Below are 24,585 nucleotides of genomic sequence, written 5' to 3'. Positions count from 1 at the left end.
TACTTCAAACATAGAAAAAGAGACGTGTATCAAATACACACAAGGTTTCTTTCGAGTGAAAAGATAGTATTTACATCTTGGCACTGAATGAGTAACAGCATGGCGTAACCAGCTAAGCCGCCGAAAGTCATTGGGTTTGGTAATGGTATGGGGTATACTCTGACATGGGGTTACCTCACACCAAGCTCAAACAAAGTCTAACCTTACATACGTGGTGATGCCAGACCCCAGAAAATGAATTCAAGATGTCAGTTTTCGGGGCGTTTTTGTGCAGTTGTAGCTGAAACTATCACCTGTAAGTATTGGGTCCCTGAAGGTGCTTCATGTGTATGGAGCCGATAACAAGACGTCCTCTGGAGCCAATACCGTTGTGAGCTCACTGTAACATCAAGATTCGTGTCTCAATATTTGGTTAGTTTAGTTTCAAGTTATAGTAACCTGCACTAAAATATATTACCTAAGCCTTACATAATAGACTTTTTACCAAGAACAAAAATAATTCTGCATTCAACAATTTAACCATGTCAGATTTAAGGTTGATAATTCAGGATTGATCTTTACAGGAATTGGTCAAAGCAACTGTTATAGAAACCGATTCAATATCAATCCCAGACATCAATTAATATAATTGATTGGGTAACGACTGAAAGAAAAAACAATCGGTATTAATCGATCAAAGGTAATACATAACACAAAAAATTTCAAAGGGGGTTTTATAATCGACAGCAGAAGCATATACTGAAATACGTTATCCACAATGGCAGAGGAACAAGTGCCTGAAAGAAGATCACTGAGACCACAAGAGACAGATGAAGAGAGAGCTGAAAGGTTGGCAAAACAGGAGGAAGTTGATTCACGGTCAATATATGTAGGAAATGTCGATTATCAGTCAACACCTGAGCAATTGGAGGAGTTTTTCCATGTCGTTGGGGTTATTGAAAGGGTCACAATATTGTTTGATAAGTATAGTGGGTTGCCTAAAGGTTATGCTTACGTTGAATTTGAAAAAATTGAAAGTGTCAACAAAGCCGTTGAGGACTTGCATGGTAAAGAGTTTAGAGGTAGGGAGGTCCGAGTCACTCCAAAGAGGACTAATTTACCTGGCTTTAGGAAAAGAGGATCAAGAAGTAGAGGAGGATTCAGAGGAAGAGGAGGTATAAGAGGTAGGGGTAGAAGTGGAGGGAGAGGAAGAGGAAGAGGAAGAGGCAGTGGTAGTGGAGTAGATAAGGCTCGAGGTAACGGAGAAAACTCAGAAACTGCGACAGCAGCTGAGCCTGCAGGTTTTGAGAATTAATATCACATCCCCGAGAGAGAGAATTCTAAACAAATATGATATATACTTAATAGGTCTCTGCTTAGTAAGTAGTTTAGTTGAAGTTAATTAAAGCAGAGCCCTCAAATATGAATGTCAGAAACATCAAATGTAGTGCAACATGGGCTTTCGTAATGTATTACTAACTGCTGTTGCTTGTCAATTTCTCCTTGTCGCATCGGAATGAAATTAAAATTTTGAGACACAAAAAAATCCTCATCTCTTCTTCTCTTGCAACCACCTAACTTGATATTACCACTACACTTTATCATCAGTCGCTATGGTTTCAGTAAGGAAAAGAAAGATGGCTAGATCATCTGTCAAAAAGAATACCAGAAGAACAAAGGATAAACAACGTAACATAAATGTGTACTCAAATCCCATAATTGCACAGAATTGGGATAAATCATTAACTTTACAACAAAATTATAAACGCTTAGGATTAAGAGCAAAGTTGGGTCATATGGCAGGTGGCGTTGAACAGAAAGTAGAGACATTGACAGAGCTTAGAAGTAAAAAGAAGAACAAAGATACAAATGAAACTGTCACTATTGATGAGATTGAACACACCGATGATCCTTCCAAGATACCTGAAGGTGAAGCAAGAATTATAAGGGATCCAGAAACCAACGAAGTCTTGAAAGTTATTTACGGAACTATGAAAGTTGAAGATGAAGAAAGTGATGAAGAGGAAGTCGAAAACTCCGTCATTAAACAACTAGAGGAGTACGCTGAGCAACACAGCAAAGTGAAGAAAGAAAGGCATCTTTCGGATAGGGAAAGTGATTGGTTGAAATCATTATATGAAAAATATGGTGATGATTACGAAAAGATGAAGTGGGACAAGAAACTAAATATCTACCAACAATCTGCAGGTGATTTAAAAAGAAGAATCAACAAATGGAAAAAAGCAAATGGTTTATAAATTCTATAACACTGAAACGTATTAAATTCTCGACTCCAAATTCAAATGTAGTATCTTATTTATAACATCACTCATGATCGGTTTTAACTCAGACGTTTGATACAAATCAATCAATTTCTTGTCTTTATCATCCTGTAGCTCAATCAACTCAACAAAACTGGGATCTATCGGTATATTACCCAAATACCTCAAATTTAATTGCTTGGCCAATTGTTCACCTCCGCCGCTGGAGAAAATGTTGGTGCATTCTGCACAATATGGACAAATAAACCCCGACATATTCTCAATCACTCCTAATATATTGAAATTCACTTTTTTACAAAAATTTATCTCTTTGCGGACATCAGCTGTTGCCACTTGCTGTGGCGTAGTTACAATAATAGCTCCGTCGATTGGTTGTGCATATCGCAACTCCTCTGCTATTGCTATATGTTCATCAGATGTACCTGGTGGAGTATCAATGAGTAGATAATCTAGTGGTTCATCAGTACTCCACACAACATCTTTCAAAAATTGTTTAATCATAGCCGTTTTCTTTGGACCTCTCCAAACAACCGAATTACCTCGGTCACCAAGTAAGAATCCCAACGACATCAACTTCAAACTTCCACCTGAAGATGTTTCTGATTTGGAATATACTTGCACTGGAACCCAACCTTGTGTAGACTGATGCACTTGTTTCTTTTCAACACCGAACATTCGCGGGAGGGAAGGACCTGTTAAATCAATATCAAGAACGCCAACGTTAAAGCCTTTGTTGACTAATGTAAGTGCAGTCTGGGTTGTCACTGACGATTTACCGACACCACCTTTTCCTGATAATATTAGAACCACATGCTTGACATTACTTAGTGATTTCGGAACTTCCTGTGACATGAGTAGATGTGGTTATCGTGGTCTCCAATCCCGTTTCTCTATCTTTTTGATGATTAGTAAAGAAAACGCATACACATTACATTTTGCGGCAGAACATTTCTTTTTATCTTCTATTAAAAAACTGAACAAAAACAATAACAGAACCAGTTAGCTGACACCTCATCAAATAATGACATCTAGATACTCAGCCGCTGGCGGCGCTCACCAGAGAGGAGACTTACGTACTCAGTTATTCAGTACACCAGGTCAGCACAATTTCACAGGTTTACGTCCACTGCGCAGTCAAACACCACCACTGCGATCAAACATGTCATCACCTTATGATTCTACACCAAGAGCATCATCATCAAATGCTAAATTCGACGAGTCATTACTATCATCGCTAGAATCGCAAAATGAAGAAGAATTGAACACCATGGGTGCTAAAATAAACATGTTGAAAAATTTGGGTGAGAAAATGGGAGTTGAAATAAATAAGCTGGTTAAATTGAATGATGAAATAACAAATGGATTTGAAAAGGGGAAAGTCACATTGAAGAATACATATAATAAGATGGTGGTGATGAGTCAGCGAGCAGGAATTAGTTGGAAAATGTGGTTACTTGTGTTTGGCATTGTTATACTATTTTTCTTTTACGTGTGGATAACGTAGAAGGAAGTAGGGAGTATGTGAACAAGTGATGTCTGAAGATGAAGTCACGCTATTCGATACAATAAAAGGGAAGAATCTGCACTGCTTTTTATAAATCAAAACAATAATAGTCTATTCTATAATTTTTAATAGCTCAATACAAAAACTGTATAAATAACAGGCCCACCACTTTCTCAATAATTTTGTTCCAACGATATGACTATATGTAATTAACAACAATTATTGAACAAAGCTTTTCAATATTGATATTGAGCGAGGACTACCCTCCCCATCAGAAATAAACTCCTCATTTGTTTGTTCGTGTTCACTATGAGCTTTATGTTTGTCATGTTTCAAGACAATTGTTCCACATGCATTGTAGGAACTAATAAAATTTCTAGTCTTCGAACCATAAGCGTTGTTTACTTCAGATAATGCACTTATTTCATGGTCATACGCTTCATTGGCAATATTCAGATTCTCATTCTGCAAGTTCGATCGCTGTTGAACTGAAAAGGTCGGTTTAGTTTTTAAAATAGAACTTTTTGGTTTTAGTATATGATGCGATGGTTGGTGTTTTGGTGTGGGTGACATCTCCTTCACTTGTAACCTTGTTTTTCTTCTATTCGCAGACTTCTTGACCCTATGATCATGTCGTTTTTGTTTCAAGCCTTTTTTCAAATTTGTATAATAACTATTAGCAAGCTGGAGGTTTATTAGATCAGTCGATGAGTCAGAGTCAGAAGTGTCAAGCTCAGATGACGAAAGGAACGAAATTTCATCAGAATTCAAGACGTCACCTTCAGGACGAATTTGGTTGTGAGTGCCGTTTTTGTCAATTTCCGTCTCCTCGTCATCCTCTGTATTCATGCCAGAGGAGTTCCATACTTCTTCATTTTCGTCAGAGAATCCTTCATCATGATCGAGAGTCAAGTCCTTCAACATCTTAGCAGTCAATGCTTCCTCGGATTGCTCGTTACGCTGTAGCTTTTCTCTTTCGCGTCTAAAATGCTCAGAAGTGAGAGGACTTCCATTAATCCTCAACTTTTTGAAATGTGAACTTTGTTGTGTTGATTTAATAGTTGCTGACGATTTCATTGACAAAATCGATGAAAATGGATATCTTGACGCATTTTGTTCACGTTGGTGTTGATCTAGATATTTGGGGTTGGATATTAGCTGAGAATATAAAAGATTTAATGGGTTTCCACTTGATTTGGGGCTAGATAGCGATGAGTTTAAACTTTGGTCCTCGGTTTTGACGGTCTTTAAACTTTTGCTTTGTTGTTCGCGATATTTGACTATACTATTTGACATGAAGAGCTCAAACTCGGAGGGATCCATGGCGTCATCTTCAGAAGATATGGGTTTGTTGGAATTCGGTTTGGGATGCTGCTGTGTAACTTCTTTTTTTACAAGGAATGGTGATTCAACCTCCAGCTGGGAATCGTGAATTTCTGTACTGTGAAGGTCTTCAATCGGTACCTGCTCATCACTGAGCTCAATAACACTCTCAGAATGGACATTTTTTACTGTATCATCAACCACAGGACTTTCACGCTCCACAGCTTCGGCTTTTTTGCTTAATAGATCATATAAATTGGGATACTTTTCTCTCTTGATGCTTACTAAACTTTCACGGCCAGGACGGTGTTTCTCCTCTAAATCCTGTAGCCTGTAAATGGTCTTTTTCATTAGGTCACTGATCTCAATACTTTTTCTCAAGAGCTGGTTGACTTCCCCTTCATCACACGTGTTGGTATCATTTACATTACCAAAATTCGATGATGTTAATGCCTTCTTCAACTTCTTTCTCCGTTGATGAATAATCAGATTTATGTTATTCGTCTCGCGGCATATGCTGATATTCTTGAATTGAATCTTTTGCTCTGTCGATAATTTATGCTTGATCTCCTGCCTCAAATCTTTTTGATAATTTGTACCAACATTTAGTAGATCATTTATGACTTGTTCTGATTCGTCATGAAGAACATTATTTAGAATATAATCGAGCTGAAAGCATTCTGCTGATGGTAAAGGAATGTGATTATCTGAAGTTTGATGTAGAAATCGTGGCTGATATTGTTTGTACTTTTGTTTCTTCCAATTCGATACTGCCGAGCTCGATCTTGTCCTATTTTGGGTAAATGTCAAGGGGGATGTAGGGTTTCTCGTGTCAGACGACATTTGACAGTATCAGAAAAAGTCTCCTGTAATTCCCCACAACGTCTCTTGTCTAGGTAGTTTGTACAATTGTGGATCAACCATCTATTGTTTAAAAAACCTGGAGATCAAAAGTTTTTATATAATTGAGCTACCAATTTAGAAGCAATACAGTTATAATTTGAATGATCTTTATATTACATAAACTTCTGTATAAAACTCTAGCAAAGCTTACAACATGCAACAATTGCTAGCCCCTTAATCTTCCTTTCGAGTTAACTTGTATTTAAGCTGAACCCTAGTGACGTGGCATTATATTAATAGTAGACGGAGTTGTTTTTGTCAACTGTATTCTTATCACCGAATGGGTCTCCTAAGGATTCGCTAGTTTCCATTTTGGAAAGACTAGGTCGTTCAAGCTCACCACTCAGCTGTGGTTGATCCTTACCAGCAGGTTTGGACAGTTGTGGAACTGGAGGTGGTGGTCGCCTGTTCTCTAACGTAATCGATTGCAATCTTGCAGCAATCAGATCTTCGTTTGGTATTTCGTCCTCTTCCTCTTCATCCTCATCATCAGTTGAGTAGTAACTCTCATCGCTTTCGCTCAATTCTTCTTCTTCAGCAGGAGCTGGGTTAGCTTGTGAGTGCCCTGCTTTGATGTCAAACTTTTTGAATGTTTCAACTAGTTGTTCATTGGCGTAAATCAACTTCGCTAAAAACTCCTCATCTTGTTTTGCAACTTCCAGTGATTTCTCCAGAGGGTCTCCTGCACCAACAAATTGCAAATACTTTAATATCTTGCGTCTAATCTTTTTGCATTTTTGAAAATTCTTCATAATCTCGTCATCATCTTGAGGTAAAGTATCCGGCGCAAGTTGCAACAATTGATTGTTTAAAGAGATTGAATAATCATTACATTCAGTCAATACCTGTCTGATCTTCGGAGCTTCCAATTTGTAGTTGATCTGTGGAATACCGTATTCAGAATCGGCATAAACAATACCATTCTTTGATCTCTTCTTTTTCTTTTTTGATTTTTCTCTCTTACTTGACGAATTTTTATTTCTGATTGAATATGGTGAAGCTGTAGTAGGGCGAGGAGGAGGCACTTTTGGTGACCTCGAATTGGAGGGTTTAGGTGATTCTGAAATTGAACGTTCATCGTCATAGGCGTGATCATCTCCATATGGATCAGAGTCCTCGTCCAACGCATAATCATTATCATCATCATTATTACCTCGTCTGGACCCACTGCCACTAACTGAGCGCGAAGTTTTAGAAAGCTTCTTCATGCCTGGAATCGTCTTGTACAAGCCTTGCATGTACTGATACCCCTTCAAGCCATCAAGTTCGGATTTCCATCCAATGGCCATGTTGATCACAGTCTTTTTAACCTTTGGGTGATAGCTGGTTCCAGAACCTGTTTTACCGTGGCCATTAATAATCCCCTTCAATACATCCAACAACTTATCGTCACGAGCAATGATCGGACCAATCTTGGTACCAGAATTGAGCACCAAAAGCTCCAAGAGTTGTAGTGCCCGGATTTGTTCCTGTGCACTATCACCATACTTGATCTTCTTTCTAATAGCTCTCGCTGCTTCAGTTGCTCCTGTTTGACGTTGAACATTTATTAATCCAAGTAGATCTGATAAATATAACTCCATTGAATCCTCCACTTCATCATTTTTATGCTCTACTAATTGGTTGATTTTAATAGTAACTGCTGTGAGTGTATGATCACCAAAAATGGGCATCTTGCTATTTGATTTAGTTGAAAAGTTGATTGATTTGCTGTATCTAAACCACACATTTTAGATAAACAAAATTTAGATTGTCGAGATTTTGTTGTTTTCTCCATTTTCCTTAAGGGGCAGAAAAAAAAATGTTGTAAAAGGAAATGAAAAAAAGCCGCCTAACAATGGGACTCACTTCTTTTAGTGGGATACAGAACCAACAGAACAGTCGGGGGTAGATACAGCAACCACAGATATAGAAAGACAGAATCTGAAATTTGAGCAAATCGTGGGAAATATTCTAAGCCGTATATTTCTCTACCTTTTCGTCTCATCAATCTCATACGTCACGTGTTAATCCAGAGGGGCTCTTCAGAAAAATTTTTATTTTTTTCAGACGAAAAAATGTCAATGGGTCAAGCAATAGTCGTAAAGGTCACCGATACGTTTCACTATTGAATAGCTTTTGAATCGTAGTTTTTACTAGTGCTATACTGAATCCCTAAGGAGAACCGAGAAATCGTGATTAATTCAGGAACTATACAATGTCAGATCAGTATAACCAAGATAACTTGAATCAGGATTTTCAAAACTCATCGCTTGGTGGAAACCAGTCTCAGCAGCAACAACAACAATCACAGCAACAAGGCTACTACGATCCTAACCAAGCCCAAGCGTTTGTCCCATCAGGCGGATATCAGCAATTTCAAGCTTACCAACCACAACAACAATATGGTGCTTACACTCCTGGGCAAGGTGGATATCAACCAAATTACAACAACAAAGGAGGTTACCAACAGTATAACAATAGAGGTGGATATCAACAATACAACAATAGAGGTGGATACCAGCAATATGGCGGATATCAGCAAAACCAACAATATGGTGGATATCAACAACAACAACAACAACAACAATATGGTGGATATCAAGCTTATAACCCACAAGCTTCTCAACCACCACAACAACCAACTGGTATGTCATTAGCCGATTTTGAGAAACAAAAATCAGCTCAACAATCATCTTTGAACAAGCCAGTGAAGAAGACCTTGAAGTTAGCACCATCATCGGGTATCAAGTTGGCCAACTCCAGTAAAAAAGAAGATGCTAGTGCAACTCCACCTGCTGCTTCAAAAGAATCATCACCAGCTCCTAGTGTAGACGAGAAGAAGAAAACCGAGATTGAAGTCAAAGAGACAAAGAAGGACGCTGATGCTTCCAAAGCTGAAGCACCATCAACCGCAGCAGTTGAAAAGCCAGTAGAAAAGCCAAACAAGGAATCAACACCAACTCCAAAAGAGACTACGCCTGCCCCAGCAAAATCAAAGCAATCTACTCCAGTTCCAGCAAAAGCACCTACTTCAGTAACTGCTGACACTGTTGCCAAGGAACAAGAAGATGAAGTTGATGAAGAAGTTGTCAAGGATATGTTTGGTGGTAAAGACCATGTATCAATTATCTTTATGGGCCACGTTGATGCTGGTAAGTCAACTATGGGTGGTAATATCTTGTACTTGACTGGGTCTGTTGACAAACGTACAGTTGAAAAATATGAAAGAGAAGCCAAAGATGCTGGTAGACAAGGTTGGTATTTATCATGGGTTATGGATACCAACAAAGAAGAAAGAAATGACGGTAAGACAATTGAAGTTGGTAAAGCATATTTTGAAACCGACAAGAGGAGATATACTATATTGGATGCACCAGGTCACAAAATGTATGTTTCTGAAATGATTGGTGGTGCTTCTCAAGCTGATGTTGGTATTTTGGTCATTAGTGCTAGAAAGGGTGAATATGAAACTGGGTTTGAGAAAGGTGGACAAACTAGAGAACATGCACTTTTGGCTAAGACCCAAGGTGTTAACAAGATTGTTGTTGTTGTGAACAAAATGGATGATCCTACTGTTAACTGGTCACAAGAAAGATACAATGAATGTACCACTAAGTTAGGTGTGTTTTTGAAGGGAATTGGCTACAATAAGGAAGATATTATAAACATGCCTGTATCTGGTTATACCGGTGCTGGATTGAAAGATAGAGTTTCTGCCAAAGACTGCCCATGGTACACTGGTCCATCCTTGTTGGAATTTTTAGACAATATGAGTACCGTTAATAGAAAAATTAATGGTCCATTCATGTTGCCAATTTCCGGTAAGATGAAGGATATGGGTACTGTTGTTGAAGGTAAAATCGAAAGTGGTCACATTAGAAAAGGAGGTAGCTTATTGATGATGCCCAACAAGACCCCAATTGAAGTCATTACCATTTACAATGAAACTGAACAGGAATGTGATACTGCATTCAGTGGAGAGCAAGTTCGTTTGAAGATTAAAGGTGTCGAAGAAGAAGATTTACAACCAGGTTACGTGTTAACATCACCAAAGAATCCAGTCAAGACAGTCACTAAATTTGAAGCCCAAATTGCCATTGTTGAATTGAAATCAATTTTATCTAATGGGTTTTCATGTGTTATGCATTTACATACAGCAATTGAAGAAGTTACATTTGTTGAATTGAAACATAAATTGGAAAAAGGTACCAATAGAAAATCAAAAAAACCACCAGCATTCGCCAAAAAGGGTATGAAGATTATTGCCGTTTTGGAATGTAATGAACCGGTTTGTGCTGAGACTTATAATGACTATCCCCAATTGGGTAGATTTACATTGAGAGATCAAGGTACTACTATTGCTATTGGTAAGATTACTAAATTGTTGAAATAAATGTACTAAGTAGAAGTTAGTGAAAGAGTTTTGTTACAGTCAAATGTAAAGTAATAAAGGTTAAAAGCAAAGTATAGTACCGTGAAGTGTTTAAGTCTATTAATCTATTTCTAATAGGACAGTTTGATATCTTCAAGAATCTTTATCAAGTTTTCCACACCTTCAACAACATTTTCATCGTATCCTTCTCCATCAACATATTTGGAATGGGCAAAGTCTATAAGATGTAAACTGCTTAATGGGGTGCGACTTGCATTCTTTTCCCCTTTGGGATCTACACTTTCCGAATTGGCTTGCTTGACGATGTTGTAAGCTTTAGCAACATTGTCTAATCCTACACTATCAACTGCATCTGCGTCCGACCCATCCTCCTCTTCACCTTCACCTTCATCTTTATCTTTATCTTCATCTTTACCATCATCATCATCATCATCATCATCATCACTCAAATCAAACTCCTTAACCAAAGGGTCATGATCTTGATAATCTGCAATAGCAACTTGAGACAACACTTCAGGGTCACTTTCATAAATAAACAACAAACTAGCTGAATACATTCTTGTATCACAATCCAATAAACAATTAAATATCAATTGCAATCTAAGAATCAAATTGGTGAGCAAGCAGACAAAAATAGGTTTATTGGAAAGTATAGGTTTGAAGTATAGTTTCAATCCTTGTTGTATTGTTTTTGAGTCTAATGATCGACCAAAGAACTTGTCATATACTAAATATTTATGTGACGACTTCGATTCTGACGAATCATCCCCGTATTCACCATTTGCAACAGCTATAGTATTGTTCATACCTGTAAAAAGCTCATTTGGCTTGGTTTCGTCATCCCCATTGTATACTTTCATACCACAAATTCGAAATGAATGTGATCCACTGGTTGTAGACTCACTTACTTTTTGCAACCTTTGAATTTTTTCCAAGGGAGTTACTGCATCATCAGTCAACCTGGATCCTAGTTTAATGTCTAAAATACTTGGCTTCTTAAATCCATGATATAAATTCAGAAGCACAATATACTCTTTGTCGTCTTGAACCAAGGCATTATCTTGCCAAGCAGATGAAGTCAACAAATCTCCCAGTATCGAATCAGTCGATAATTCTCCTTTTTGCAAACTACCCAAAAAAGTAGGCATCCAATGAGAAAGTAATGTGCCTAAAGGAACACCTTCTTCGGAAGATTCCTCTTTTACAACATCACGCCTCACTGTTTCTGTATAAAAGTCTAGTTCTTGACGTGTAGTAGGTTTAATAAATAACGAGTCCAGGGTCATGCATCCATCGTGTCCTGCAGCTTGATGCTTTGAAGCTTTGAACGGTAATGTAGAACTATTGAAAGAGTCCATGCAGATTGCAAGTTGATTGTTTCAGTATATGATCTCATTGCCTATTTGGGATGAAAAATTTATGGCCGATGTCGCTACCAAGTTATTAACAGTGGAATATTGGGGGGACAATAAGAGTATCAACACTACTTTGTACCTAGAATGCAAATGTATCTTTCGCTAGGTCGGTAAATAGGCTATTGTAAGAATCAAACTTGCCTACTGTGCTTATTGTTAGGCAACTCTTTAACAAAAATCTTTGCTGCAAAATCATAAGTTAATTTGACCCCTGGATTAAAGAAAGGAAAAGAGTGACTAACCCTCAAGCGAAGCTATAGTATTGATGACTGAGGTGCAATCTTCCTTTACTTGTTGTGAATTAGATCTAGGCTTAGATCTCGCCCACGCGATGACAGCATCTTTCGCAAATGGCGCAAGATGGATGACATCTAACTAGTGTATTTGCTACATTAATAAAATAAAATATCCTATTCAGTGCCAAGCCAAAGCCTCGATCCAGATTAGAATGACAACTTACACAACACATGCATTTAATTTGTACCTCACTCGTGTACACAAAATTTGCGTGGGCTCAGAACATAGCCATGGATGCGACATCTGTCGATACAGTGGCAAAAAGTTCAGGCACAAAGAATAAGCTTCCTTCGATGTGGTGCTGATTATATGTTTCAGTTGGGGGACGCTATGAGGCGCAGTTAAGAGATTGTGATATGCTCGTGTTACTTTTATTGTTTGCAGATGTGTCGCAAAAGTTTTCACGACAAAGTGACGCGCTATTATTTTTTTAAAAACCATAATTTTTATCACCGAATTTAACGGAGAGAGAGTGTGTTTGTTTGTTTATAAGATTCTAAAAACAGAACATTCCAAAAGGAAAAAACTGCAGTATAGAATGGTTTATTAAAAGTCATTAATCTTTTTAGCATCTACAGACTTCTACATACTATCAAGCAGAAATAGAAGTTTTGTATATACAACTAACCGTTTGATTCCGTCGTATAAAGAGAGTAATAAATTTTAAATTTTCATTCTCAGACAGTCACAAAAGAATCGTCTTTTTTATTTTGTTTTATTTTATTTTATTTTTTTTCTCTCTCACTAAGCAAAACTGATGGAACAAAAAACTGAAGAGACTGAAGAAAGAAAGAGAGAGAGAGAACAGGCAAAAAAAATTAATCAACAACAAACGGAGAACTTAGAAACCAGACAAACTTTTATATATATATATATATCTACTGAAACCACATCATCATTGTTGACAAACCACACATTTGAGAAGGGAATTTTAACTCATAGACAGATATATATTATAATACACTTTTTTCCCTCGCTCACGCTGCATAAACTCACCTAACCCTTTGATTAATCGTTGAATTGACTTTGTTTTTGCACCATTCTTTGATCACCATATTCAATGAGTAACCCGTATCAAAATCAGCCATACCAGGCTAACAATCAGAGCTCATATGAGATGAGTGATATTGGCAATGGCCGTAACACCAACTACAACAACTATACCAATACAAACAGTGCTGCCACAAAGCAATATTCATCATCGAATGAAGATGACTTTGTTCAATTTATGAATGAAATTCAAGATATCAACTCGCAATTGGATAACTACTCAAATATAATCAATTTGATTGACAATAAACAAAAGAGTTTTTTATACAATATCGACTTAAATGATGAGGATACTGAGTATAGTTCTCAACAAATTGATAGTTTGGTAGGTGAAGCCCAGTCATTGCAACTAGATTTGAAGGCAAGGATAAAGAGTGCTCAAGTTGAGGCGGTACATTCGAAGGACCAGACTAAAGTTGATCAAGCTGAAACTTGTAGAAAAAGATTTTTGGATCTTATTCAAGATTATAGATTAGTTGAAGCCAAAAACAAGGAATCTTCTAAGGAACAAGCTGCTAGACAATATCAGATTATAAAACCGGATGCTACTCAAGAGGAAATTAGAGCTGTTGTTGAAGATGGATCACAACAATACTTCCAACAAGCATTGATGCAAAGTAACAGAAGAGGTGAAGCACGTTCAGTTTTGAGTGAAGTTCAAGTTAGACACCGAGAACTTTTGAAATTGGAAAAGACAATGGCTGAGTTGACTCAATTATTTCATGATATGGAGGAATTAGTTATTGAACAAGACCAACCTATTCAACAAATTGAAGAACAAGTTGGAACTGCTCAGCATGATATAGAACAAGGTGTTGGACATACCAATAAAGCAGTCAAGAGTGCTAAAGCAGCCAGAAAGAAGAAGATTTGGTGTTTGGTTATTGTTATTATTATCTGTATTATTCTTGCTGCCGTTCTTGGTGGTTACTTTGGATCCAAGTAAGGGAGGGGCTAATCTGTTGATTGAATTGTACTCATCGTGTTGCAGATATATGGAGTGGATGGATGATGTATAAATACTAGAGCAAGTTGAGGAGTGGACAGGAGACGCTTCGAATTTAATAAAATAAACTAATTTTGTATCACCTGGTGCTCTCTGTCTCTGAAAGAGTGCTTCTCTCAGATTGGGTTGTAGATACTTACCTTGTTCAATTTGCTACCTCATCGCTGGAGCCATTAGTCAACACACATGCTTCAAAACCAGCTAGTTGGTATTGGTTTATAGCGTTTTGCAACTATTGGTGTTCACTACACGACCGACAATTTTTGTCTCATTTTAAATTTTCGCGATATGGAGATGAGATGAGTAAAGGGAATTTTTTTTCTTTTAACACAGTAGAAACCATAGATCATTATCAAATTAGCAACATACCCCCATCATCATGGCTAGAATCAAAAGGAAAGGAACATCGGGAAATGCCAAAAACTTCATCACTCGTACACAAGCAATTAAAAAATTGCAAATCTCTTTAGCTGACTTCCGTCGTCTTTGTATTTTTAAAGGTATTTATCCAAGAGAGCCACGTAATAAAAAGAAAGCCAATAAAGGATCCACTGCTCCTGTGACTTTTTACTATACCAAGGATATACAATACTTGTTACATGAGCCGGTCTTGGATAAATTCAGACAACACAAGACGTTTGCTAAGAAATTGCAGAGAGCTTTAGGAAAAGGTGAAATTTCCAGTGCTTCTAAATTAGAGCAAAATCGTCCCAAGTACAAATTAAATCACATTATTAAAGAAAGATATCCTACTTTTCTTGACGCATTGAGGGATTTAGACGACCCATTGAACATGTTATTTTTATTTAGTAATATGCCAGCTACTGATCGAGTTTCCACCAAAGTTGTTGGTGATGCTGAAAGATTATGCAATCAATGGTTAGCTTATATTGCCAAAGAACGATTATTGAAAAAGGTGTTTGTTAGTATAAAGGGAGTTTATTATCAGGCTACTGTTAAAGGACAGGAAATTAGATGGTTGATACCATATAAATTTCCCACGAATATCCCCACCGATGTTGATTTTAGAATTATGTTGACATTTTTGGAATTTTACTCAACATTGTTGAATTTTGTCATGTACAAATTGTACAATGAAAGTGAATTGATTTATCCACCGCAAATTGATATGAGTAAATTGAAAGGTGTTGGTGGGTTGACTAGTTATGTGTTACAATCAAAAGATGCCAGGAATAGTAGTTTGTTGTTGAAGCAACAGACTACTGATGAGAGTAATGAAGTTGGTAAAGAATTGTCCCAATCGGAAATCCAAAAGGCAATGAAAGCAGATCAAGAAACTGGTAATGATGGAGACGAGGAAAGCAAAGACGCCGAAGAAGAAGCTGCTTCCAACGCTAATGTTGAAGAAATTGAATTAGATACATTCCAAGACAATTCAACAACCAAGTCAGCCGACACTTTAATCCAGCCATCTAAATTCTCATCACCAACATCACAATTATTTTCAAAATTCATTTTTTACATTGGTAGAGAAGTTCCATTAGATATTTTGGAATTTGTCATATTATCATGTGGTGGATCTGTAATATCAGAAATAAGTCTTGATGATTTAAAAATCAATGATCCAAAAGCATACAACCAATTGAATTTGGATTCAATAACTCATCAAATTTGCGACAGGAATAAAGTATTGTCAAAAGTTCCCGGTAGAACTTATATTCAACCACAATGGGTATTTGATTGTGTTAATAAACAGGAATTAATAAGCGTTGGACCTTACGCTCCAGGCGAAACTTTACCACCTCATTTATCGCCATGGGGAGATGCTGGTGGATATGATCCAAATTCAGAAGCTAATGCTAAAGCACAACAAGCAGGTGAAGGTGAAGAAAACGTTGAAGAAAGTGAAGAGGAGGAGATAGAAGTTGAATCAGGCGATGAAGATCAAGAGGAGGAAGAAGAAGAAGAAGAAGAAGGGGATGAGGCAGATGAAGATGAAGATCTCAAGGCACAAAAGGAATTAGAAATGGAAGTAGCCGGTGAGAAATTTTCTGACTTGAAACAAGACGAACCTAAATTGAAGAAACAAAAGACAAAATCAACAGCTTCTTCAACTGAAGATGATGAAGCTAAGGAATTGGCTAAGATTATGATGACGAATAAACAAAAGAAGTTGTATAAGAAGATGCAATATGGTATTGAGAAGAAAGAGACGAGGAATAAAGAATTGACTAAAAAGAGAAAACAATTGGAGAAGAAAAAGAAGCAGTTGCAAAACATGTAATAGATACAATACACACGTCACAATAAAACTTCAATTAGCGTACAATACTTTTACTTTACTCATTGTAGAAAGAAGTCAAACTTAATTAACTATGTTATTTCACTTTTGAACTGTGATACATCTGATATCATTTCAAACTTTGTATCCTTGAATCCATAAACATTCGATCAGGTATTTCCAAAATGAACAAATTCTTGACAAATTCTTGCAACTTGCTCAATTCTTTAGTACCAGCATTAATGAGTTCTATATCAGTAGTCTTGGGAACATTAACAAAACATTTAATTTGGAAAGTATTTGATTCATCAAGTAACTTCAATTTTATAGCATTTTCAGTTGTATCAGCACTAGTACCAGCATCGTAATCGTCATCACGAATAAATATTTTGTAGATTTCTATAATTATATCCTTGTAAAAAAACCGTACGCCTTTTATCCAGTATTGATTGACTACTTCGTATCCGAGATCGTTGAGAAAGATTAGAAATGAGTCGTTTTTGCTCTTTCTGGAAGACTTTCTGGGTGGGGTTGCGGTTTTGGACCCATCCTGGGGCTCGATCTTTACGGTGGTTGTTTCATTGGTGATGTCTTCATCATTGTTGGCGACCACATCCTTTGTATTAGATTCATCATTGGATGCAGCTCCTTCTTCTTTCTTTATTACGGGGTCTTGACTTTTTATCTCATTATCCTCTTTCATATCTTCTTGCTTTACTTCCTTCTCCTCCTTCACTTCAATATCGATATCCATCTTATCACCCAATTCATCCGCAACTTCACTATCAACACCAATATGTGTATGCACCAAAGTACTTTCATAAATCGTCTGTTGCAGACAAGTTTGATTTTTTCCAGCAATGGGTATATCACTGATCTGTAAGGTCCATACTCGCTCATTTCCACCACCACTACCACTTGCTCCTTCCTCCTCATAATCATTACTAAATAATTTCTTCACCAATATAGGGTGCTCTTTATCATCATTGAATACAGGTCTAGCAATATCCAAGTGACCATTCTTTGGCTCTTCCCAAGATGTTGTACATTTCATATAGTATTGCTCAATTTGGTTGATTTTTCCTGGTTCAAATTTAGGTTTAAACGCATGGTTGGGTTTGGTTATTAATGAGTAGGTGGAAACTTGTTGTGGTTGTAGTATACCGGTGATGGCTTGAAGTGAGGTTATTGTTTGTAGGTAATTCGAATGAGGAATTGACGACACTAATGATAGTTGTTGCACCATGGGAGTATATGTACAGGCCAGTTGGTTCTAGTTGTTATTTCATTCAGGTTACGTTTGAAATTTTTCATGCGGCTTGTAAAGAGTGAATAGAACATAAGACCTTCAGTTCTACAATAGAAAGTTCAAGTACCTAACTACAATTGATAAACTATAATCCTAATTGCCATTATACCGCTATGATTAATTACATATTTACAACTTAACTAAACCTTTCTCAAAAGCCTTTTAATCAACCTTCTTTTCCTTCTCTGATTCATATTGTAGTGATGACGTATCTTCAGTAAATGCAACAACAATATAACCAATTAAAACAATATTCGCCGATAACGCACTCAACCCACCACTTACTATACTATTTGGCGTGAAATATTGTACTGTAAAGAATGTAACAAGAGGTACTATTATCATTAATGCAGTGAAAATCATCAACTTTTGTATCACTGATCTAGAATTGGTAGAAGTTAGTAGTTGTATTATACCAATAGAAAGTCTTCTTAGAAGTTAGACATACTTTGGAATATCTGTTTTAACCATATTGTTTCGTTTGAGTAGTAAGGATGTATAGATTGATTGTTGATGATACTTAAGTAAAGCTTCTGCTCAAATAATGGATTTCGTTGTTGTTCTCTCTCCTGCAGGTAGTTAATTTCAACAAACCAAATTTTTTTAATCAATGAAGAGAGCAAAAAAACCAATCAGTCAATCAGTCAATCACGGAGAACAGCTTTGAACAATAGACCAAAGAAAACAATTTGTTAATACAAGATGCAATTCCTGAACTTACTCATAGTACATTTGGTATACTTTTCCGGAATAGCTGCTGCTTTTTTCTTAAATACGGCTCCTACGTTCATAAAGTGCAGATATGAAACACCAGAACTAGTCAACAACGATCAATTTCTCTTCAAAACATTCAAAGATTTTGATAAACGAATGTCAATTGCATTTAAAGAACATGATCTTGACAAGAATGCGAAAGTATTTTTTTACTATTACCAGATTACCAAACATGAATGGATGTCAAGAGTTAGAGATGTCAATGACAGGTTTTTATACATTCCCCACATCGTTTACTTAAATCAATCTGAGACTATTTTTAGCGAATTTAAAAACCGTGGTGTGTTACCAGAGGTCTTATCGGGTGACTCAATCAATGAGGTTCTTGAAAGATCTAATATAGACTATCCAGATGATTATGTTATTCAAATTATACCTGATTTCAAACAAACTGATAATGTTGATGCTACTGAGGATGAAATAGAAAACTTGTACTATCTCGATGACAAATTATTGACTAGAAATGAAAATAAAGGAGATGTTTCGGTGGAACAAGAAATTGATGCAGATTTTGCTGAAGCAAACAGATTAGCTGCCGAAGAGGACCAGCCCGTCACTATTTTGGAGGACATTCCGTCAAACTCAACCACAGTAAAGCATGACAATCTTTTCACAAACTATCAATTTTTCACTACTGGGATCTGGTCTGGTTTGATAGTGTCTGGCTTTTTGTTATTGATCCTTTATGGTGCATTAACTTGGCTTTCGGATTTACAAATCACCTATGCTTCATTTGAAAAACAAGTTGATTTCGATAAGAAAAATGAATAGGCTACTTTATCTAATATATATAAGGAATAATTTTATACGGAACCAATTGTTTGTACTTTTCCCAATCTTTACCATATTTGGCTTGGCATTTCATATCATCTCTCACTTGTCGATGAATCAATAAACTGGCAAAATATATCACATAAAAGTATGTTAATGGTGTTTGGAATCCAGTGGGTAAGCACCAAGACCATCCAATTAACCAATCACCGAGGTAGTTGATGTGTTGCGACAAACCCCACCATCCTTCAATTAACAACCTTGACCCTGTGGCAGTCTTGATATGTTTCATATGTTCCAACTTGCCATTTTTGAAGTTGGATTTTTGTAAATTAGAAGCTCTGAAAATGTAGAATCCGACAAAGTGCAACACCACTATGGCTGCAAAATTGCACCATCCTAATATGACCTCGTTACCTGGAATGCTTAAATACCTAGTTTGTAAGGTATAACTCCAAGGCACCCATGCCAAATCACCAAAGCTCAACATAAATCCAAAACCATCAGTTGTAATATCAATCATTGTCAACAAACCAGTTTCATTCAACACACCATCAAAAATGTAAAATGTTTGCAATAAAGTAACTAATATCAAAGAGTCGGTGACATGGCCCAATCTATGATATTGCTCATGAGCACAACTCAAATTGATGAGGAACCATAACAACATTCCTGGTCTCAATTCGCAAAATAACTTGATATCCCAATTACCGATTCTTGGGTTTAATTCACGACCGATAAACCAATCGTAAATTGGGTTCCCTGTATTCCCATTGACGCTCAATATCCTCTCCTTTGTTCCAACACCATTAACTTTTGTCAATGGGATAAACGAGTATACATAAACAAAGACTGCCAACAAAAAGGAGAAAATTATGCATGTCACTGACAATTGTAATTGGTGATCGTAAATAAACTGTAATTCAGGTAAATTGAAATCCACCACTTGGAAACAACGAGCAATCAAAATAGTAAACAACGTTCCACTCATACTTACACCATTGATGCAATAGGACAAATAAGTTCCATCTCTCAATTTAGTTCCCTCCATCATTTTTCCAGGCAAAATTTGATCTAAAATGACCAATCCAAAGAACCAAGCTAAATATGCACTCCAAACTTGCTTATCAAAACACAAATCAATCCATTCAGATTGGTTTGATGGAATTTGGCTCAAAATTTTATCAATTTGAATATGGATACCCTGTAATGAATAGTATTGATTGGTAACTAAAGCGAAAAAAATGATTACAAAAGGTAAACCAAAAGTTATACCTAATGCTCCAGAAAGACCATTAAATTCTCTATGCGTTGTGGCTGGGTTCAATGTACTCATTGCTTGCTTAAGGTTAGTCTTTGCATGTAGTTGAATTATGCTAAGCTGGTGATGTTCTGTGTTTATATACGCGGAAATGATTGTAAAAAAAAAAGAAATTGTAATCATCGTTACGACCGCACCGTTCTCTCGTACCGCGAAAGACTTTTGCTTTGCGATAAACGAGGTGACAGCTCAAACGCTACGAGGAAACGATCTAAAGCTCCAAATGCAAAACTTTTCTGTGTGTATTTCTATGTACAGGTACTACTTCATTTGAGCATATCTGGATGTATCGATTCTCATAAACTCTCTCAATGCCATCGTAGCGTATGAACTGACGTCTAACTTCATTTTCAAAACGACTGCAAATTTAGGTTCGGTAAGATTTTCGCCTGCATCTTCTTCGTATTTGATGATCCTACCCGATAAATCCTTTTCGTTGTTTTCATCATTGTTACCCTCTGTCTTCTTCACCTCTAGCAATTCCAAGTCTGTTCTAACCAAAGGCTTACCATCGACCTTGTATTCAATTAGTTCGTAAGAAAGGTCTTTTGGTTTAGATAACAAGGTCCTATAAGCACCAGTTAAAGAAAACTCCTTATTCTTTCTCATCAAGTCGAACGGATCGAGGCTGTCTTTGGCCATGGTGTCGATGTAAACCTGTCTCAATTTCTCATTCGTAGGATACTGGATCTTGAAACCAGGGCTAGGTAAAACAACATCAAAGATTGAATACTTACCACTATCAATATCCTCTTTGGTTAATGCTTTCACAGAAACAGTGTTTGATACCGCAACATCTTCTTCAAACCCATCATCAACACTTGTGGTCTCCGTGACTTGATCATCAAGGACCAAATCACCTTCCTGTATTTCAAGACCAAACAATTCAATTCTCTTTGATGCTACTAAGTTCCACACATATGACTGATAAGCGTGAACATACATCATTCTCAAGTTTTTCGGTATAGCCAAAAGACTTTTTAAATAAGAATGTGGCTTATATTTCTTCTCTGCATCCTGCTGTTCATTGGATAAAACCTTTAAAATGGAGTTTTCAGCAACAAAATGTCTAGGTAATGCCTTTGATGCCTCTTTTGCGTCTCTCTTTTCTTTCCAAATTTTCCTCATATCTATCGTTCCTGGAGCACATACTTCTTGCTCGGACAACAAGAGCTCGACGCATTTCTCCCAGTCTTCTTGTAGCAAAGCAATACCAAGTTGATGTGTAGGTACTGAAAATGATCCAAATCGTTGCATCCCGAAGTAGTTGATAAACCCGTGCTTGTCGAAACTATCAAAACACTGGGCGACAATTGTGCGCAAGTCTGCGTTTGTACTTTCTTCAGCAGCGGGTTTCACATCACGCAAAGTAATAGTAAATTCGTTACCAGCTAAATCTCCCAATTTCAACGGATAATCTTCATACGTAAATGAACCCAACTTGAAGTTTGAATTTTTCATCTTATTCAATGCACTCACACGAAGAACTTTGCCTCGATGAATACAAAATTTTTGACAAGTTACACCACGACGATCTTTTGTTCCTGCATAGTTGATTGTCTTCGGGGAAATACGCAACATTTTAGCAATGTTATTGGCAACATCCATTGTATCTCTATTCTGCTTGAAAACTGCAAAATGTAAATACGGCTTGAATGGTCCAAGTCCGTAATTTATGACTCCATTTTCATCGACATGATGCATACTGTCCATTACATTTGCGTCTCCACCACGTCTATTGTTACCTCTGTTTTTGGCAATGACGATTTTAAATGTGTTTTGAGCAGACGTTGTACTTTCCAACTTACCTTGGAAAGCTTTACGCAATAGCTGATGCAATTTTCCCCTCTTTTCCTTGTCGTCAATAGTTGTTTTTGTTTCCATGTGATTTCCGGTGTGGAATAATTGTTCAATCTGCTCCAACTCTTCCTCATTGATATAGCCAAGTAGCTCAGTCCTATCCTCTTTATTCAATTCATACTTTGGCTCACTTTCTTGTGCCTTAATCCTTTCGGCTTTTATATTGGCAATTTCTTCCTCTGTCTTGCCCTCAAATTCTTGTGCTTCTTTAGCTCTTTGTTCAAGCTTCTTTTCCTTCTTCGACTTACCCATATCAATTCCAAGGTCAATCAAGTGGACCACATTACCACTGGGTTCAATCTCATTAACTTGAAAATCTGAATGCAAAGTTTTCAAAAAGCCTTGAAACCCTACGGAATTTGGGTTGATGAACTTCAATATACCAACAGCTTCCTCTGTAAGTGCAGGAATGAGGGTTGGTTTCAACTTTTTCGTTCCTGGCGTGTCTTCATGGGAAACGGTTCTCTTTATTTGTTCAGCCATTGAATTTAATAGTCTGTAGCGAATATATTTGAACATTCACTTGCCGCAGAGGCGCATTTGGTGAATATAACTTTTCAAAAAATGAAGTGATGAGGGAGTGAGAATGTTGCATACTGCATATAACCCTGACTGCAAAATTGATATGGAATTTCAATAAATTCTTAAACATTAAACCACACCACCCAACCGCACACTCATACAACTATACATTCACTAATTTGCTAGCCGCTCGTACGCTCACTACTAGTTAAGCTTTGCCATTGCTTTTGCTTCTGGAAATTTGAAATGTTGAAACAATTTGTGCAGGCAGAATTTTTGCTCGACGGTCTGAATGGTTCAACGCCATCGACCAACTCAACACTTACAAACCCTGTGACCAAAAAGTCCGCCGGATCATTACGAGTACCAAGCTTTACTTTTGCTAGAGCAGTATCCCAGGAACGTCGCTACCCAACAGTACAAGGCGGAGCAAATGGGGAAGATACTAATGTGAATACACTATCAAGTCGCAGATCTAATTTCCTAAAGGTGTGCTCATGGCCTTTTTCCAAAATTGATGGATCAAATGGAGTCAAGTCAGAGGATGTGTCAGTTAAAGAGCCAGATTCTCGCCATTTTCACGAGACATACGACAAGGTTAGAACCATAGCTGCGTTTGATAAACACTTGACTCCAAATCAGAATACTCACAATCTGTTTTCCAACATTCAAGGACAACAGCGTCCTTTAACAGGAAATCCCAGTTTGGAAAATATGGGTCAGCAAAGGTTAGGTGAACGGACTGATAAGTTGGGCAAAGTGTTTAATAGAAGGAAGCATCAGCATAGGAATATGGAAGACGGTACAAAGAGATGCGTTGTTTTGTCAAATTTAGATTCAACTATGGGAATGAACTCGGTTATACAACAGGTTTGTGGAGGACCGTTGGAGAAAGTTGTCCGAATTTCAAATCACAGAGTCAAGTTGTACTTTATCTTTCCACAACAAGCCAAGCAGTTTTACCAATATGGGAATGCGACAGGGTTACTTAAAGTTAATGGTACTAGATTAGAAGTTAGTTGGGGAGATGATGAATATCATGAAGAGTCGGAAAAGAAAGCAGAAGATATTGAAAACTATGGTTTTGCACTTGGCAATTTCAAATGTAAGCCGAGTTCCAAAGGTTCAGTTTTAGATCCTCATTTAACATTGCCCCGAGCCCTCTACAATGACATATTGACAAATGGGTGCAGGAGATGTTTGATAGTTTCAAAGATGATTGTTGGTAAAAAGATTCGGCCTGGAGATAAGACGTTTTACCCAGAACCTGAGATTCATTATTCGCAAGATTTGCAAATTCAAAATATCAGAGAAGATTTCGAGCCATTTGGAGAAGTTATGGATATTGGAAGTGTTATATCAAGAAAACTTAGCTTTAGTGTGTTCTACTACGACATTAGAAGCGCAATCAAAGCCAAAAGCGAATTTGAAACAATTGGCACCGACTTACATCACAAGTATAAAGATTGGGCTATTTGGTATGGGAAGGATATTACAGATCGCGCATGTTTTGTGCTCTAGTCCTGTTATAGCTTATTACTATATAATACACTCTTTGCCCTATATGTCTTACTCCGCTGCGCTTTTCTATAGCTTTCATGTTTCATAAAGCATGCTACATTTGGGAATTACAACTGTAAATCGTTATATTA

At 37.1% G+C, this 24,585-nt stretch overlaps 16 protein-coding genes across 16 annotated transcripts; 8 read left to right on the top strand and 8 right to left on the bottom strand. All coding sequences in view use genetic code 12, as the record gives it.

Annotated features, from left to right (window-relative positions):
* Positions 1-757: 757 nt before the first annotated feature.
* On the top strand, positions 758-1,294 carry CORT_0C05430 (hypothetical protein; the record flags this gene model as incomplete). The annotated part of the gene is made up of 1 exon (XM_003868773.1): positions 758-1,294. One exon carries the CDS (start codon positions 758-760, stop codon positions 1,292-1,294), a length of 537 nt encoding a protein of 178 aa, XP_003868821.1.
* A 298-nt stretch (positions 1,295-1,592) lies between these two features.
* Positions 1,593-2,237, top strand: CORT_0C05420 (hypothetical protein; the record flags this gene model as incomplete). The annotated part of the gene is made up of 1 exon (XM_003868772.1): positions 1,593-2,237. One exon carries the CDS (start codon positions 1,593-1,595, stop codon positions 2,235-2,237), a length of 645 nt encoding a protein of 214 aa, XP_003868820.1.
* A 21-nt stretch (positions 2,238-2,258) lies between these two features.
* Positions 2,259-3,113, bottom strand: CORT_0C05410 (Cfd1 protein; the record flags this gene model as incomplete). The annotated part of the gene is made up of 1 exon (XM_003868771.1): positions 2,259-3,113. One exon carries the CDS (start codon positions 3,111-3,113, stop codon positions 2,259-2,261), a length of 855 nt encoding a protein of 284 aa, XP_003868819.1.
* Positions 3,114-3,282: 169 nt separating this feature from the next.
* On the top strand, positions 3,283-3,765 carry CORT_0C05400 (Bet1 protein; the record flags this gene model as incomplete). Its single annotated transcript, XM_003868770.1, has 1 exon — positions 3,283-3,765. One exon carries the CDS (start codon positions 3,283-3,285, stop codon positions 3,763-3,765), a length of 483 nt encoding a protein of 160 aa, XP_003868818.1.
* Positions 3,766-3,984: 219 nt separating this feature from the next.
* CORT_0C05390 (hypothetical protein) lies at positions 3,985-5,931 on the bottom strand (the record flags this gene model as incomplete). The annotated part of the gene is made up of 1 exon (XM_003868769.1): positions 3,985-5,931. The coding sequence occupies one exon, from the start codon at positions 5,929-5,931 to the stop codon at positions 3,985-3,987; it is 1,947 nt and encodes a 648-aa protein (XP_003868817.1).
* Positions 5,932-6,224: 293 nt separating this feature from the next.
* On the bottom strand, positions 6,225-7,664 carry CORT_0C05380 (Lsb5 protein; the record flags this gene model as incomplete). The annotated part of the gene is made up of 1 exon (XM_003868768.1): positions 6,225-7,664. One exon carries the CDS (start codon positions 7,662-7,664, stop codon positions 6,225-6,227), a length of 1,440 nt encoding a protein of 479 aa, XP_003868816.1.
* Positions 7,665-8,188: 524 nt separating this feature from the next.
* On the top strand, positions 8,189-10,366 carry CORT_0C05370 (Sup35 translation factor eRF3; the record flags this gene model as incomplete). Its single annotated transcript, XM_003868767.1, has 1 exon — positions 8,189-10,366. The coding sequence occupies one exon, from the start codon at positions 8,189-8,191 to the stop codon at positions 10,364-10,366; it is 2,178 nt and encodes a 725-aa protein (XP_003868815.1).
* Positions 10,367-10,476: 110 nt separating this feature from the next.
* Positions 10,477-11,724, bottom strand: CORT_0C05360 (Ipk2 inositol polyphosphate multikinase; the record flags this gene model as incomplete). Its single annotated transcript, XM_003868766.1, has 1 exon — positions 10,477-11,724. The coding sequence occupies one exon, from the start codon at positions 11,722-11,724 to the stop codon at positions 10,477-10,479; it is 1,248 nt and encodes a 415-aa protein (XP_003868814.1).
* Positions 11,725-13,138: 1,414 nt separating this feature from the next.
* Positions 13,139-14,074, top strand: CORT_0C05350 (Sso2 protein; the record flags this gene model as incomplete). Its single annotated transcript, XM_003868765.1, has 1 exon — positions 13,139-14,074. The coding sequence occupies one exon, from the start codon at positions 13,139-13,141 to the stop codon at positions 14,072-14,074; it is 936 nt and encodes a 311-aa protein (XP_003868813.1).
* A 439-nt stretch (positions 14,075-14,513) lies between these two features.
* On the top strand, positions 14,514-16,379 carry CORT_0C05340 (Pes1 protein; the record flags this gene model as incomplete). Its single annotated transcript, XM_003868764.1, has 1 exon — positions 14,514-16,379. The coding sequence occupies one exon, from the start codon at positions 14,514-14,516 to the stop codon at positions 16,377-16,379; it is 1,866 nt and encodes a 621-aa protein (XP_003868812.1).
* A 127-nt stretch (positions 16,380-16,506) lies between these two features.
* CORT_0C05330 (Srb5 protein) lies at positions 16,507-17,622 on the bottom strand (the record flags this gene model as incomplete). The annotated part of the gene is made up of 1 exon (XM_003868763.1): positions 16,507-17,622. The coding sequence occupies one exon, from the start codon at positions 17,620-17,622 to the stop codon at positions 16,507-16,509; it is 1,116 nt and encodes a 371-aa protein (XP_003868811.1).
* A 225-nt stretch (positions 17,623-17,847) lies between these two features.
* On the bottom strand, positions 17,848-18,156 carry CORT_0C05320 (Vma21 protein; the record flags this gene model as incomplete). The annotated part of the gene is made up of 2 exons (XM_003868762.1): positions 17,848-18,067; positions 18,134-18,156. 2 exons carry the CDS (start codon positions 18,154-18,156, stop codon positions 17,848-17,850), a joined length of 243 nt encoding a protein of 80 aa, XP_003868810.1.
* A 231-nt stretch (positions 18,157-18,387) lies between these two features.
* CORT_0C05310 (Abg1 protein) lies at positions 18,388-19,230 on the top strand (the record flags this gene model as incomplete). Its single annotated transcript, XM_003868761.1, has 1 exon — positions 18,388-19,230. One exon carries the CDS (start codon positions 18,388-18,390, stop codon positions 19,228-19,230), a length of 843 nt encoding a protein of 280 aa, XP_003868809.1.
* Positions 19,231-19,240: 10 nt separating this feature from the next.
* CORT_0C05300 (Erg24 C-14 sterol reductase) lies at positions 19,241-20,674 on the bottom strand (the record flags this gene model as incomplete). The annotated part of the gene is made up of 1 exon (XM_003868760.1): positions 19,241-20,674. The coding sequence occupies one exon, from the start codon at positions 20,672-20,674 to the stop codon at positions 19,241-19,243; it is 1,434 nt and encodes a 477-aa protein (XP_003868808.1).
* Positions 20,675-20,812: 138 nt separating this feature from the next.
* Positions 20,813-22,930, bottom strand: CORT_0C05290 (Pus7 protein; the record flags this gene model as incomplete). Its single annotated transcript, XM_003868759.1, has 1 exon — positions 20,813-22,930. The coding sequence occupies one exon, from the start codon at positions 22,928-22,930 to the stop codon at positions 20,813-20,815; it is 2,118 nt and encodes a 705-aa protein (XP_003868807.1).
* Positions 22,931-23,179: 249 nt separating this feature from the next.
* CORT_0C05280 (hypothetical protein) lies at positions 23,180-24,454 on the top strand (the record flags this gene model as incomplete). The annotated part of the gene is made up of 1 exon (XM_003868758.1): positions 23,180-24,454. The coding sequence occupies one exon, from the start codon at positions 23,180-23,182 to the stop codon at positions 24,452-24,454; it is 1,275 nt and encodes a 424-aa protein (XP_003868806.1).
* Between the last annotated feature and the right edge of the window lie 131 nt (positions 24,455-24,585).

Source organism: Candida orthopsilosis, assembly GCF_000315875.1.
Source record: "Candida orthopsilosis Co 90-125, chromosome 3 draft sequence".
Taxonomy (NCBI): domain Eukaryota; kingdom Fungi; phylum Ascomycota; class Pichiomycetes; order Serinales; family Debaryomycetaceae; genus Lodderomyces; species Lodderomyces orthopsilosis.
Note: the sequence above shows the minus strand (reverse complement) of the source record. Positions and strands in the feature narration are given on the sequence as shown.